Source organism: Rhineura floridana, chromosome 9 (genome assembly GCF_030035675.1).
Source record: "Rhineura floridana isolate rRhiFlo1 chromosome 9, rRhiFlo1.hap2, whole genome shotgun sequence".
Classification (NCBI taxonomy): Eukaryota; Metazoa; Chordata; class Lepidosauria; order Squamata; family Rhineuridae; genus Rhineura; species Rhineura floridana.
Genome location: NC_084488.1, coordinates 75,456,328 through 75,472,029, shown reverse-complemented (window position 1 = coordinate 75,472,029; position 15,702 = coordinate 75,456,328). Strand labels below are relative to the sequence as shown.

At 40.6% G+C, this 15,702-nt stretch overlaps 1 protein-coding gene across 3 annotated transcripts in view; it reads left to right on the top strand.

Moving 5' to 3' along the window:
• PCDH10 (protocadherin 10) overlaps positions 1 to 15,702 on the top strand; it is a 75,488-nt gene that overhangs the window by 14,761 nt on the left and 45,025 nt on the right. For 2 of the 3 annotated variants that reach the window (XM_061585013.1, XM_061585014.1), the window contains exon 4: positions 4,813 to 5,118. In XM_061585013.1, the coding sequence (XP_061440997.1) occupies positions 4,813 to 5,118 (306 nt within the window). Of the gene's footprint in view, positions 1 to 4,812; positions 5,119 to 12,861; positions 13,069 to 15,702 lie in introns of those variants that run through there. The other variant, XM_061585012.1, reaches the window with a different exon arrangement.

Genomic DNA, 15,702 nt, shown 5'->3' with positions numbered 1-15,702 from the left:
CTTTCTTCATTTCGGGCAAATAATTTTGGGTGGGGTAGTCATTTATTTTTTGTTGTTGTTAAACAATCAGGAGGAGTCAGAATTCCTTCCCTTTACTGCAGTTTGTCCAAAAAGCTACCAGTAGAGCCAGATTTATCCAGCCCTGATTTATAACTTTCGCTTTCCTTGTAAGGATTCGGGTGAGAAATAACATTTTCTTAATCTCAGTTAGCCTCTCCCAACCATGTGCAACCAACTATTGATACTCCCATTTTATAGGTGGACAACATTAAGCTGATAGGCAGTTGCTCAGGTCCACCTGGTGAATCACTCCTCAGATTCTTGAAACGGTTCCACCATCTTCTTAGCTGGCATTTTTTCTCCACCTCCCCAGGCATCTGCTTCCAGCACAGTCACATTCATCTCCACTTTGATTCCAATTAATTCCATGTAGATATTTTAGCAATCCCACGTTTCATTATTTGTCACCCTGTTTTAAGAAAAAAAGTACATTTACTATATAAACAAAATAATTAGGGTTGTTTCCATGCGTTGCACGTTGGCTTTATACTAGTGGAAGCACTTTTGCTAGTGCAAGGCAAGGCACCTTGTTTTCACCGTTCACCCCTCAGTTATACCCCTCTATGCCATATCCCATACTGTTCCAGAGAATTTCTCAAACCTCAGGGGAATGTTTGGTATGCACCGGGATGTATTTGGCAGTAAGGACTGCGAATATCAAATGCCCCATCTTGTGGAAACACTTCTAATAATGCAAAGCCACTACTGGATACAACTGTTAACTCCCTGCTTGCATAAGATAAGCATATACAGTAGGGCCCCACTCATACGCTGGGTTAGGTTCCAGACCCCTGCCAAAAAGCAGAACTCTTGTCTATCTCTCCCTACCACCTGATTGCAGGGAGGGAGTGCTCATCCTAAACAGGTGCCTGGAGACTGAAGGGCTAGATGTGGGCTAACAAACTGAAACTTAATCCAGACAAGATGGAAGTACTGCTGGTCAAGGGAGAAACTGCATCAGGGACAGGGTTGCAACCTGTTCTGGATGGGGTTGCACTCCCCTTGAAGGAGCAGGTTCACAGTTTGGGAGTCCTCCTGGATCCTACCCTGCTGCTTGAATATCAGGTGGCTGCGGTAGCCAGGAGTGCTTTTGGCCAACTCAAACTGGTCCACCAGCTGCGTCCATTCCTGGAGGCAGTTGACTTGGCCACAGTGACACATCCATTGGTGACATTGAGGTTGACTACTGTAACACATTATGCGGGGCTACCTTTGAAAATGGTTTGGAAATTGCAGTTGGTTCAAAATGCAGCAGCCAGAATGTTAACTGGAGCACGGCGCAGGGAGCATATTACTCCTGTGCTTTATCAACCCCACTGGCTCCCAATTTGTTTCCGGGCCCAATTCAAAGTGCTGGTTCTGACCTTTAAAGCCCTAAACAGCCTTGGACCAATGTACCTGAGGGACCGCTTACGCCCATATGTATCTGCCTGGAATTTAAGATCATCCACCTCTGGTCTCCTCTGCGTGCCTGGAGTGAAAGATGTTAGACTGACAGGCATGCAGGAGATAGCTTTTTCAGCTGTGGCCCACAAGCTTTAGAATACCCTACCCCAAGAAGTCTACTCTGCTCCCTCCCTGTTGGTTTTCCGGAGACTTCTGAAAACGATCTTGTTCCGGAGAGCCTTTGGAAGGGATTGAATGTAGAGCCTGACACTGATTTTATGCCTTCTACATTAAATTTTACCTTTGTAGTCCCTTTAGTATATATATGTGTGTGTGTAATATATATGAGTGTGTGTGTTATATTTTATTTTAATTGTATTTTATGTATTTTAAATTTATTTTAATGTTTTTGTGATTTTACTGTTTACAATTTTATTATGTACATGTTTGATTTTATTTCTGTAAGCCGCCCTGAGTGCCCTATTATAGGGTAGAAGGGCGGGATAGAAATATTTTAAATAAATAAAATAATAAATAAATAATAAAATGGTGCCAGATGCCCAAAAAACACCGTAAAAGCGGAACAAGCGCCGTATGAGTGGGGCCTTACTCTAATTGAAAGCCGCCGTATTAGCGGAACGCCGAAAAGTGGGGCCCTACTGTACACGTGTATGACTCAGTCAAAGTTTAACACTTTAAGGTACCCACTTTCCTGGAACTAAGGCCCATTGAACTCATGGGAATTAATTCTGAGCAGAACTACATTGCTAAAGTTCCAGTGGGTGCTATCCAACATTAGTAATGCTGAGGTTAGACTTAAATAACTTGAGTTGTTTTTAGTGGATCTGCTTTGAGTATGACTTTGTTAGACTTCACCCATTGTTTTCAGAGTTATGGACATGTTGATGAGATGAGGAGGACTTAAAGTGTTTAACTAGGCTTGGATCATACCTTTTATTTATAGTTGTTACATGTAACAGTTTCATATTTTGTATTATATTTCTTATTGTATGTTTGGTTCACTGTAGTTGGCAGCAGAAAACAAAGAAATTTACAATTTTATATCAGATTCAAAACTGCAAACAGGTAGTTTCTAATAGAAAACTAAACTGGGGAAGGAAGGACCTACACGAGGAGTACAATATATATTTTACTTGTTTCTTCCTGTCTTGGTGTCAGTTTCCAGACATTCATTTTCAGAAAATGTTTTAACAAGTATGATTGTGACTGTGATGAAACTTGAATTCCTTCTAGATAATATTATGACTTATTTCTTTAAAACTGCTTCACTTTTAAGAAACAGAAATGTTAAGCTATGATTTAAAAATCAGCTTTGCAATTATAATATCTGCTGGAAAGTTTACTAGTAGCATTTATTATATAAAGAGAAAGATATTGCTGGAGAAATGTTGAAAATGTCTCTGAGTACCTTTTCTGTCCACCCCTTTTCTCTGCCACTGTGTCAGCAAATAAATAAGCTAGCCATTTATTTAACAAACAAGTTGTATGTCTTGTATGCTATTCCTCCCCTAAAGCTTTAATCCCAGCCGCTGTTCACGTTAACAGCTCACCAATTAGTAATTTATTTCCAGACTTCTGCATGCCAATTATGAGTAGAAGGTTACAATCAAATCCAGACTTCGTATTGCACAAAGCTTAATTTAAAATAAATTTGTCATTATAAAGTGAGATTAATCTCAAGACGAATCCTCTTGTGTTTTTTTGGTTCTTAAGCACTTGTTGGTAACTTGGTGGGCTCTCTTAGTTGCAGAAAATCTATTAAGATATTGCTTCTATTTATATAAATCATATTAAAATTCAAAGCTTCTGCAGAATTTGAAATACTAGTCTTTGTTTGGAGATTGGGGTGAGGACAGCTAATACTGTTTTATACGGAAGTGGCTACATACACTTTTATCAAAACAAGTAGATGTTTCTCACCAGAAAAATGTAATCCCTAGGAACCATCTGCCATTCTCAAATCCTAACACAGAAGAGCTGCACACTTTTAAAGGTCTTGTGGCAAATTATTCTTATTCTCTGCAGTCTGCAGCCTGCCAACTGAATTGCAAGCGTGCCATGATGCAGTGCCAGTGAGTTTTGGCCTATGGTTTTGGGAGCTGATGATCTGTGGTTTACAGTGATGAATAACTGATGGTGGTCAGGCCAAATGGATTGTATTGTTGGTATTGAGCAGGATCTTAGTGTTAATGAGTTATGGTGCTTTGGTGGCGAATAGCCTTGGTGCTGGTGTGTTATTTTATTGCTGCTGTTGTCAGGAAAAATCAACAAGAGGTTTTCTTCATCTGTTATGAGCACAAGCTTGGTGTAAAGCCTTTCAGTTCTTTTTTGAAGCAAAGCCATAAGAAACAACTTTTGACCACTGAATTCTTACTGCATGCTTCTTAATATCACTCTTGAGCAAACATTGGCCATTCCATTCCACTCTAAAAGCTTCAGACATCACTGCTTCTTCAAGAAACCTGTCCCAATGATTTTAAGAAATCAGTCAGTCTATTGAAATGCCAATCAGAAGGTAGACTTTCTTGTCATTTGGAATTCTAATAGCTTTAAAGGATTTGTAAGCAAACAGTTGCAAGTTGGCAGGGACCAGTGTTTGCTGGTATAGAGCAAGCATTAACACATTTGTCAATAGCATCTGGATCTGTGTCACATCCGACTTCAGCTACCCTTAGTGCCACTAATTAGAGTAATTTCACAATAGGATTTTCTACAGCTCCTAATGTGGCTTAGGGGACTGTTGGGGAGATGGCAGCAAAAAATAACATGGAAGAAATAGTGCCAAAGGGCTCACTTGTTAGGTCATGTTCCTTCCTCCAAAGCAAAATGCTTAATCTTTAGCCTATCTCTGTATTTATCTTTTTCCGGGACATTCTCTAATTGTTCTTTAACTAGTGCAATCTAGCTGAACAAGTGGAATTTTATTCCACTTAGTTATACCCCTTTCTTATCTTTTTCCCCACTGTGTCACCCCTTGTGTGCCATACTAACCCTCTATTGATTATTATTGGCCATCAAGCTGATGACATCGGCATCCAGTATAATGGAACTTGTTCCCAGTTGTCTTGATGAAGTAAATTCACAAGACTTTTTTTAAAGTAATAACAATCTTACTTTTCATCTTATGATTCCTTTCCCATTTGTGGAGCGTTCTAGCACTTCCATTCTTTTTGAATGATGATGCTTTCTTTTGAAGAATAAATGATCAGCTTTATAGGGAGGATGAAGGTGATGAGGGAAAAACATCCAAACCCCTTTTTGATTACCATGCCCTCATCCATCTATCAGCAGCCGATCACAATGCTGAAGATATTATCTACAGTTTTTTTTCTTTCCTACTTGTAGGCATGGATCTCTTCTCTAATTGCACGGAGGAATGTAAAGCATTGGGCCACTCGGATCGGTGCTGGATGCCCTCTTTTGTCCCTTCTGATGGACGCCAGGCTGCGGATTACCGCAGCAATCTTCATGTACCCGGTATGGACTCTGTTCCAGACACTGAAGTGTTTGAAACACCAGAAGCCCAGCCAGGGGCAGAGAGGTCCTTCTCCACCTTTGGCAAAGAGAAGGCTCTTCACAGCACTCTGGAGAGGAAGGAACTGGATGGACTGCTGTCTAATACACGAGCGCCTTACAAACCACCATATTTGAGTAAGTACTGTTCAAAAGGCTGCTAGAGAGTCTTTTCTTTGTGGGAATAACACTCCATTCCCTGGTGGGCTTGCTAGGAACAGCATACCAGAGGCAATAGGGGAAGAGAAACCCTGAATCCCCTTTGAAATAATAATCACTGAAGAGAGCAATGTTGTTTTTTAAAATGCCTGTGGCATTTTAAATTTGTAATTTCTAGGACTTTGTTGAAGATGGATTTGTTGGGGAAAAAATGCTTGCGCTGGTTTTTTTTTTTTTAACTGATGCTCTAATTATGATTTTTAATTAAATAATTAGCAAGACTTCTATTTTTCTACATTTGTAGTTGCCTGTGACGGCTCTTCATTGACACTACTCATGGCACCAAATTTGCTTTGTAGCACTGCTGCTTTGTTCTGAGCAAAGCTTGGAGTTCATTCTCTGACTCATATTCCCCTGCTGTTCCAACTACACCTTTTGTTCCCTTGACCATCCTTCAAGGGACGAATAACATTATGTTCTGATACTTTCTGTATTCTTGGGGCAGTCATAAGTATGGTGGTGTTTGTGTGTGATGCAGAAAATGGTGTATAGGGTTAGGCAAAAGAGATATTGTTATTAGTTTCCGTTCCAAGTGGAATTCATTTAAGTCACTCTTTGGCCCAAGATTCTCCATCACGAAGCTTACCAGCCCATTATATTTTATGATGAGATCGTAAAGTCTTCCTTTGATTAGAAGTGCATATGATGAGTCTGTGTGTCTGGAACAGAGGAAAGGAGCAATGCATCATCAAAAACAATGCCTTGAGTTAGTAAATGCGATGGCTGCAAACGTTGGGCAGATCTTTTTGAAATACAAAAAAGAAAAGAAAATATGAGTGACAAGTGGTGAAGTCACCATAGAAATACATATTTGCATAGCAGTGCCTCCTTTTACTCTTTTTGTCCCCCCTCCACTGTTCTGTCCTGGAGATACCCATTTGAAAGTGAGAATTCAGTCTTTATGTCTATTTTAGCTTTTAGACTGAGATGTTGGCATAGTGGATGTTCTGATGCCAGCTTTGTGATTTTGTATATTTTAGTTTTCAGCAACTGGTGTTAAAGCCCATCATCACTTATGCCAAAAAAACCCCACCACCATCTGGTAATGTCTTGGACCTGTTGTGTTACCTTTGAACTTAATGATCTAGAGGAGAATGACAGGTTTTTTTCCATTGTTCAGCTCACGAGCCATTCCAAGTGCATCCTTCACTCTAGAGCCACCTTTTCAGTCATACATTCTTAGCATCCTTTTCACAATTTTAGCTCAAATGTTTCAGTATCATAGCATTGCAAATCTCCTTCCAGTGATACCTGAGCTTGTACAGTTTAGGGAGCATTTTTCTTTTAATAGCTGAATATGAATAGCCTCTTTTAAATGGCAAATTGACGTCTGAATCTCTAAGAAGTTTTAAATAAGAATTCAACGTATTTATTTCCTGTTGATTTTATCTTTTTAGCATGGGCCACTCTGCAAGGCAGCTGCCACTCTAGTTTGTTTTTGCACAAGGTGTGATGTGCATCTGGAGCCTTTTAAACCTCTCTTGGAAGAAAGTCCTGTATAATAAGTCTGTGCTATCTGAAACACATTTGAAAGGGAAGGGCTAATTTTTGTACTCCGCACTAGGGGTTCCCAACCCGTGATCCGTGGACCTCCTGTGGTCTGCAAACTTGATTCAGATGGCCTGCAGCATGTCTGGGAACAACATCTACAATTAGAATTCTACAGAATTTGAATTGCAATACAATAAAAATAAAATGTAAGGAATAAAAAAGCAATAAAATACGACTAAAAATCATGCAGCCCAGCACATTACAACTGCTACTATAGGAAGAAAAATAATTAAGTGGTCTCCCAAGACCCTAAACAATTTTCAAGTGGTCCATGGGGGGAAAATGTTTGGGAACCACTGCTCCAGGCTAAACCTATATTAAATCTAAAAGTGCAGGACTGTCTTTTAGATTTCCCTCCATTTAATGTTCTCTTTAGTATAAAATTAGGTTTTGAAATAAATAACAAGCAAAAAAAAGAGAGAAGCCCACTACTTAAGAGAACAGCGTTTTTTAGAGCTGAGAAAATATTTCACAATGCATAATTTATTTTTTGAACACAACCAAGCAAGAGTCTATTCTCACTTGCAATTCTGAGGGAAGTAGTGCAGTTTATTCAAGAGGCAAATATAGTAGAGCTCTTAAGCAATAGTGACTGCAGCATAATTAAGTTTAATATTATCTTGGGGCAGATTGTGCAAAAAAAAAAAAGACCCTATCAAGGAAACTCAGGGAATTTGAACAAAAAGCTAATTGAGAAAAACTTAACAGAGTAAAATCTGTCAATTTTAAGCCTCACGCTGCCTGTGTCCATAGCTGGGGGAGTGCGGGCACTTGTACTTGTCTCCAGAAATAAAATGCCTTTAATTTAAACTTTTTTATCTTTTTGCTTTGAAAATGAGAAATATATTTGTTTATTTGGTATAACAAGTGATTTATCAAAGTGTATAGAATATCCACTCAATCTCAAGCATGGAAAGGTTTATATTTGCACTGGGGCTCTTGAATTGATTTGTTTTGCAAGAAGCCAGCTCCTAGGGTCAAGAGAGAGAGAGAGAGCGCTCCATAGTAGCTTCCAATGCAGCCCAAGGGAGTTACTCCAAAACCCACACTGCATGTGCATAAGCCGGTGGGTGCACTTGAAAGTATTTGCCTAAGCATCCTTTGATATGAGAAGCAAACATTGGGGGGGGGATGATAATGGGGGTAGTGCCATAGGCAGTAGCTGCAGACTTAATCCCATCCTGATAGCTCGGGGGATGGAAACCTTTTTCAGTCTGAGGACTGCATTCTCTTTGGGGGCCGCATGTTTATAATGGGTGGGGTCAGAGGCAAAAGTGTATGAAGGAAGAAATGTATGTTTTATCTTTGTACAGTAGGCTCATTTCTGTATACACTTACACACACACAACCATCCTCCAGGCAAGCAAGACACATGATCAGAGTTCAAGGACATTTCTAGCCAGGGCACATTGAAGGAGGGTGTGAAGCAGGGCTAGTGAGGCATGACCTGGGGAGAGGTTGTGTGGCTGGGGAGGTGGTATGGCATGGGGAGAGTCCTGAGGGCCAGGTAGAGGCTTGGAGAGCCACATTTGGCCCCTGGGTTCTAGAATGTAAGCACAACCTGAAATGTAAAAGTGGCATGTACATTCTGCATAGCAAAACTTCAAGATGCCAAATAGAGCCTTACTGAATAGGTAACAAATATATTTCATGTAACTAGTGAATTCCCAAGCATTGGGTTTAAAAGGTTGGGGAAACACCATAAAATTATCTGGTTTACCAACAATCAACTCGTGAGATTAAGCAAATTTCAAAGTAGCTGGTATGATAGATGCGTATATTTTATCAGTTCCTGTCAGGTACTAATTAAGAGGCCATATTTGAGAACGAGAAGTCAAGTGATGAAGTACTGGAACAAACTTAACACATTAAATAAAAATAAGTTGCTTATACCAGATGGTATTCACCCAACAGTTGCAGAGGATTTTCAGGGGGAAAGTTGACTTGATTTCCAACAAAAATAGTCTAACTGTACAATGTCCCAACAAAAATGGTCTTAACTGTACAATGTCTAGATAAATTAAATTTAGAAAATCTTGCACTTTGCAATACTTTATCATTGCCATGGTTATAAAATCTAATGCATTTAGAAAGGTGCTATTAAAAACTCAGGAGAAGTCACAAGGGAATCTTGAAATGTCTGAGACAAGAGTAGACATTGCCCTGTCTGGTAACTTTGGAAAGACAAAAAGTGAGTAGAGAAGTTCTATGTAGGAAAGCTTCAAAGCACAATTTTTACACTGGTAGGGATGATGAAGTCTGTCTCAGCAGAGAGGACTTATATCAGAAAGGGTTAAGGAGCATATCTTTCCTGTAAATGGAAAGACAAATAAGGGATGGAATGGGGCAGGACACAAATAATGAGTGTATAAATGGCAGGAAGGTAGTCCCCTTCTCCCATATGGACAGGAAGAATCTTGTGACTGAGTGTCAAATATAGTTTTAACCCCAGATTGAAGAGATCTGGATAGTACAAGTACACTGAAAAGCTGTAACTCAGTGGTAGAGCACATGATTTGGGTGCAATAGATTCCAAGCTCAATTCACAACATCTCCAGGTATGATCATGAAAGATTCCTTGTCTGAAATGCTGGAGAGCTGATGGCACCTATACAGACAATACTAAGATAAATAGATTAATAGACTAACTCTACATAAGACAGATTTATGTGATCATGTAAAGCAGACTGGCTTTTTTAAAAAAAGAACAAATGTGATTTTCATTCTTTTGGAGATATTCAGTAGCATTAACAAAGAGTCAAAACCAAGTAATATGATTCTAAAAATGGGTGGGTTTTGGACCGAGACTAAAATTCAAGTCCTATGGATGTTTACTCAGAGGTAAGTCCTATTGAATGGACTTCCTACATTAGCAAAGTCACTAGACGAGATCATTAATCATTGCAAAGTCTTGAGATTAGATGTGCTGGTTGATTGCTGGCTAAGAAAAGCAGGGGGAGAAAAGAATGATATTTCATTTCTTAAGGTTGCTGGTCTGGCTTTTGGGAAAGATGGCATTGTATTAGACACAAGTTATGTCTGAATGGCATTGTATTAGACACAAGTTAGCATCTGCCTGTAAAATCTGAGATGAGGAGCTGATGCTTTTGGTATGACCTTGGCTCTGGTCCATTCAAGTCAAGTAGAGTTTAACCATACATTGAAAAGTCATTTTTCTCTCTCTCCAGCTGAAGAGGTAGGAAAGGTGAAATCAGCTTTCTCCAGTCTGATGTCCTCCAGATATTGTTGAATCACAACTCCCATTAGTCCTTGCTAGCATGGCCAGTGGTCAGGTATGATGGGTGTTCTAGTCCAAAATATTGGAGAGCATGAAGTTGGGGAAGCCTGGGTACATAAAGCCTGATTACATAAGCCTGGGTACACTCAGTTTTTTCAGACCTCTCTTCTCACAGCAGCCTTGCATTTTTTTGTGGAAAAACACCTCTGAAGGCAGGTAACCCTCTGGATTAGCATCCAGTGTAGCCCAAATTTAAATTGCGGATGAGGAAAGTCTTATAGAATTTGTGATAGCACAATAAGAATCCATGCAGGGCTTTTAAAGATCCGGTATGTTTGGAACAAACCCTCCTGTCTTCAATGGGAATATTATGCTACTCACACTGAACCACATTATTCAAATGTTATAACCGCAGACTATAACTTGGCTATTGCACATTCAGAAAACAGAATATGAAACTTGTTTGAAAAGATAAGGCTTCAAAATAATGCTTCATTTAAGCATCTGGCCCATATCAAGGCATAAAAGGGTTCTTTTGTGTCCCCTAATGCTTGTGCCAGACATATTATGTGCAGAATTTTCCACATTTAGTTCATGTGCATTTTGAGACATTAAGGGAGCAATCCTAATTATGAGAAGGTGGTATAAAAATGCTAGATCCAAAGCCCGTTCAGGATCAAGGCTACTGCCAGCTGAGCTGGCCCAAGTCTGGCAGAGGGAAAACGTCTTTAAAATAGAGTTTGATTTACACCACCATTTTTGCCAGTGTATGCTCTGCTGGGTTGCCAGGTCATGTGACAGCTGAACAGAGTTAGGGTCCAGCATAGGTTTGGTCCTGATTCAGGACTTTTTTAGGGACTTGTGCCAGCCTCAGCTGAGCCAGGATGAGGGACTTATAGGTGTATCTCTGGCTGAGCCAGCATAGCCCTGGCTGAGCTGGAGATCTGCCAGATCCTAACTCATTCATCCCAGTGGATCTTAGGTTTGGATTGTTCCCTAAAACTGCAATCCATTGCGTACTCACCCAGGAGCAAGCCCCATTGACCGCACTAGGACAATCAATAAACGTGCATAGGGTTGCCCTCCAGTGATGGTGCAATCCTATACACTCTTACTTGGGACTAAATCCCATTGAATTCAGTAGGATTTACTTCTGAAGGGATATGCATAAGATTGCCCTGTAATATCATTTTAAAAATAACCACTTTAAAATGAGTCTGTTTTTTCTAAAAAAAAAAACCTGAAAAAATAATATCCAATGCCAGACTAGTTATAAATGTTCTTCATTTTTATTGGCGGTAATATGATCTTGTAGAAATATCATGTGATTGATAAAAAAGCTATTACATGCAGTTATTGCTGGAGTTTCTTTTGTGTGGCAAGGACACTGAAGAGAACTTGACAATATGCCTCAATAATTATAATAGGGACACATGATTCAGTGCCATATATTTATATTTGAATAGTACAATGACTATAAGTTTCTTTACAAAACCAAGAATAGATAACGTTAGCTCATCACCAAAAAAGTAGTCACTTCCGCAGAGAAATGTTCCACATGCTAATAGTCAAGGGAACCATTTAGTTGCACAGAAAAGCTGAAAATCAGCAACCATATAACAGCAATACTTTTATTAGGCCAACCAAAATTATCTCAAAATATAGGGCCAGCACCAGAGGCTGGCCAGGTTGGGCCTTGGCCGAGGGTCCTTGTGGCCCAGAGGGGCCACTGAAGGCCCCTCCTTAGGGTGGGAGGGTGTTCCTTGATCTGCTTCAGTGCTGGGTCCTGCAACCCGACCTGCTGCAGATCATGGAAGAGGAGCTCCCAGGCACCCCTCCAATATAGACAGCATGCGCTTTAATAAGCCCACACGCACATCCCACCTACCTCTCCCATCAGTGTGAATGCTGTGTGTGCATGTCTGCCATTACCTATGATAGCAGTGAGGGCTTTCCTAATGGGCTAACGCCCCTGCCACAATATACATCATTCACAAGACATGAGAGGTAGTTGTGGCACATGGGCAGGCTCTTATTACCCCATGCCGCCTATGTCGGAGGGTGTTGGGCTATGGCACTATGAGCCCAGGGCAGGCTGGTGCCCAAGGGCCCTGTCATGCCTGGCATCAACCCTGTCAAAATAGCTTGCAAGCTTCCCAGTTCTCCAAAAATTTTCATCATGCTAAATGGCAAGCGAAGGGTTCACCATCTGATTCTAGGCCGATGAAACTTGCACGTTATTGTGATACTTTGGTTGGCCTAATAAAGGTATTGCCCTAATAGGTGTGTTAATTTTTCTTGTGAACCATCACAGCTACCTTTTTGTAAAAATTTAAGAGCTTGCCATCATCTCCGTAAATTTACAAGAATTATTATAGCATGTTATGGAATATCATGGTTCTGTTTTTAGGAATGTTAGGGTTTACCTCTTACTGAAAAATGGCACTGCAGCACAGTTTGGGGATATTACAAAAATGAGGGTATCAGATGAATTCCATTTACTAAAACTGAAGCTGCAGAGATATTAAACAAATAGGATATGGAGTTGTTCTTAGTCATTTGGGAGACCATCAGTTAACAGGGGACAGAGCTAGAATTTTTTAAGAATTAGCAATTGATTCCCTAGCCCCTTGAACAACCCTCTAATCTTATTTTGCCCTTTCTCCTGGGAATACTTTGCACCGAGTGTGGAATCTGTTGCATTTTGAGCGGGTCCATACCTGTTGTAATTTTTTCCCCGTTTCTGGATCTGTATATTAAGGAGGAAATCCAGATGTTACTTGTTAATCTGTCTCTCAAAAATATTTTCTTCGTATTCTACATTTAATTTGCTTATATTTTTTTTGCTTCTGCTCTGCCACTAACATCTTAAGGTCCCTGGTTCCAAAACATCCACCTTCATTTAAGAAGACTTCCTTTCAACTACCTTCGTCCTGCAGAAGAAGGAGCCATATGAAGAGCAGAAAAATAAACTAGGTCTTGAAGAAGCCCCAGTCTCCTTGCACATCAGCTACTAAGCATGCATAGAAATATAAGCTTGCATTGGGCAAACCAATTGATAAACATTACTGTGAATGGTTTCTGATGTGTCTTCAAAGAGATTTGTAGCCCTCACAATGATTCACTTGCCCTAAATCTGAATAAAAAACTCTCCTCCCTTAATTTCAGTTCTTTTAAGGTATAGGTTTCCTTTGGATAAATACCAACAAAAGTAACTACACAAACTTTATTGGTGAGGGGTGTTAGCTTAGTGGCAGACCATGTGGTTTGCATGTAGAAGGATCCAGGTTCAGTCCCTGGCATTTCCAGTTAAAAAAGGATCTGGTAGTGGGTAATGTGAAAGACCTTGGGCTGAGACCTTGAAAAACAGGTGCCTGTCAGATTAGACCAACCTTTGCCAAGCTGGTGTCCTCCAGATGCTATGGACTACAACCTCCATCAGCCCCAGTCCAACATCTGGATGGTACCACTGGGCAAAGGCTGGAATAGCCAATACTTAGCCAAGTGGACAAATAGTCTGATCCTGTAAAAGACTGCTTCCTATGTAATTACCATAGAAAAATACTAATGTCAATTTTGGCTAATACTGTTATGCACTAAATCATGTAGTGCTATGCTATTGCTCATTGGGTGGGGGTGCATAAGAATACTTGAGGCAAAATAAATTAGAGACATTATCAGAGAGTATGAATGAATGTAAAGCAAAAGATTTTTCAGTGGGGTTAAAAGCAGAAATGAAAATAACATTTTACCATAGCTGTATATTTATGTACTTGTAGACAAAAAATGGAAAAGGATGTATGTAGTGTCGATACTGAAAAGGAGTAAATGAGGTTTATTGGTCTGAATAGTAACTGTGAAAGCAATTTTAGTAAGAACCAAAATAGTTAAGTGCTGCATTATGTAATGAAGAACATGAATAAGTCAGGACAAAAGTCTTCATAATAACAAGGTTGTTATATTTCACATGCATTACATTTGGCATTCATCTTCAATGCAGTTTCTCCTCTGACTTGATTTGGATCCATATTAAAGCCTCATCCGCTTGGCTAACATGTGGGTTGTTATAACGAGTGGGTTGTGCTGAAGATTGTGCCCAACTGAAATAGTTCCAGATTTTCCTACCACATTCCCCAAAATGCAGGCATTTTGGGTACCTTCAGGGGCATTCTCACGATCCAGAGATATGTTGTATACTGCCCTAATCCATTCAGCTGGCTTGTGCCACATGCAAGCAATTCCCGTAACTGGAAATTAAAATCCACACACACTATAAATTTCTGGATAAACGTATTTATATGCTTGAACTGGAGTTTCCATTGCAAATGAAAATGCCCAAAACAAAAAGAAGAATATAAGGAACTGGGTAGGTTTATCCTGGAGAAGAGGAGATGAGGGGGGATGCAGGAGTGTCTGGTGGGAAGAGATTGCACACCTGATCTTCCAGCAGTAGCTGCTCTACACGTTCAGCGAGGGGAGAGGAGGCAGCGGGGATGTCTGCGCTGTGTGAGCACACTACGTGAGCCAGTCCAGCACTCCCCCCCCAATGTGCCCATAGAGCACCAATGTCCCTGCCACCTAACCTGTGCCTTTTTCCTTCCTGGCAAGCTGTAGTGATGCTGGTGCTAGGAGGTCTTGTGCGTGGCCTTGCTGCTCCCCACTGGCCACTACAAGGAACATGACAACACTGTTTAAATACCTGAAGGGCTGTGAAACCTAGAAGAGGTCAGAGAGGTTGTTTCTTGCTGCCCCAGAAGGCAGGACTAGATTTAATGGATAGATTTCTGTTGGCTATAAGGAGAAATGTCTTAATGGTAAGAGCACTTCAACAATGCAACCAAATTATCCACATTGGGCTCTCAGTTGCTAGAAAGATTCAGAGTGTGTCTGAAAAACCATTTCCTGGAAATGCTCTCTAGCTCTGGATTTTGTGCCTTGAGCAGGAGCTTGGAATTGATGACTGTGGTGCGTCCTTCCCTGGCTCTCCCTGTCAGGTTCCTACCTGCTCGTGGTTACTGCCTGTCTCTAGGCACCACCAGGGACTCCACCAGTCCGGACCGCTCTCTCTTATGGTTTACCTATCCGCTCTAGCACAGATCTCAACAGATCCCCCTGCTAGGCAACCACCAGTAATGTCCCAATACTAGTATTCCCAGAGACTCTGAATACTGGTATTGTTATTCTCTTCACCGCTGCCACCATTTGTTACAGTTCCCCTTCAGCCTTGGTCATTACCTTACCCTCCCTTCTGGTCTGTGAAACCCCAGCCAAGGATCAGGCCTTTGGTAAACCAAATTAAGTATTTATTACAGATAACAAAGCTAACAAGATTAACAAGATTTCTTCTTAAGGCACATAAGCATATGGTTTTACTCAATACTAATCCGAACTCCACCTCCCTCCTTCTTCACTCTCTCCTGGCAAACAACTCTCTCAAACCCCACCAAGCAATCCACTCTTTCTCTTCTCCCCCCCCCCGATTCCACTCACTCGTCCTTTTATACATTCAGCCATTTTAAACACTCAGCCAATCATCTCGCATTCTACTGCCCATTCACTCCCCCTCCACTTTCACTCCACTTACCATGTATCTTCTAAAACAACAACACTTACCATATATACATTAATATAGGAACATCACATTCCCCCCCCCTTAAACAACAGCAGAGTATTATTCCTGTTCCAGGATTTATACGTCGCGTTAACAAATAAAA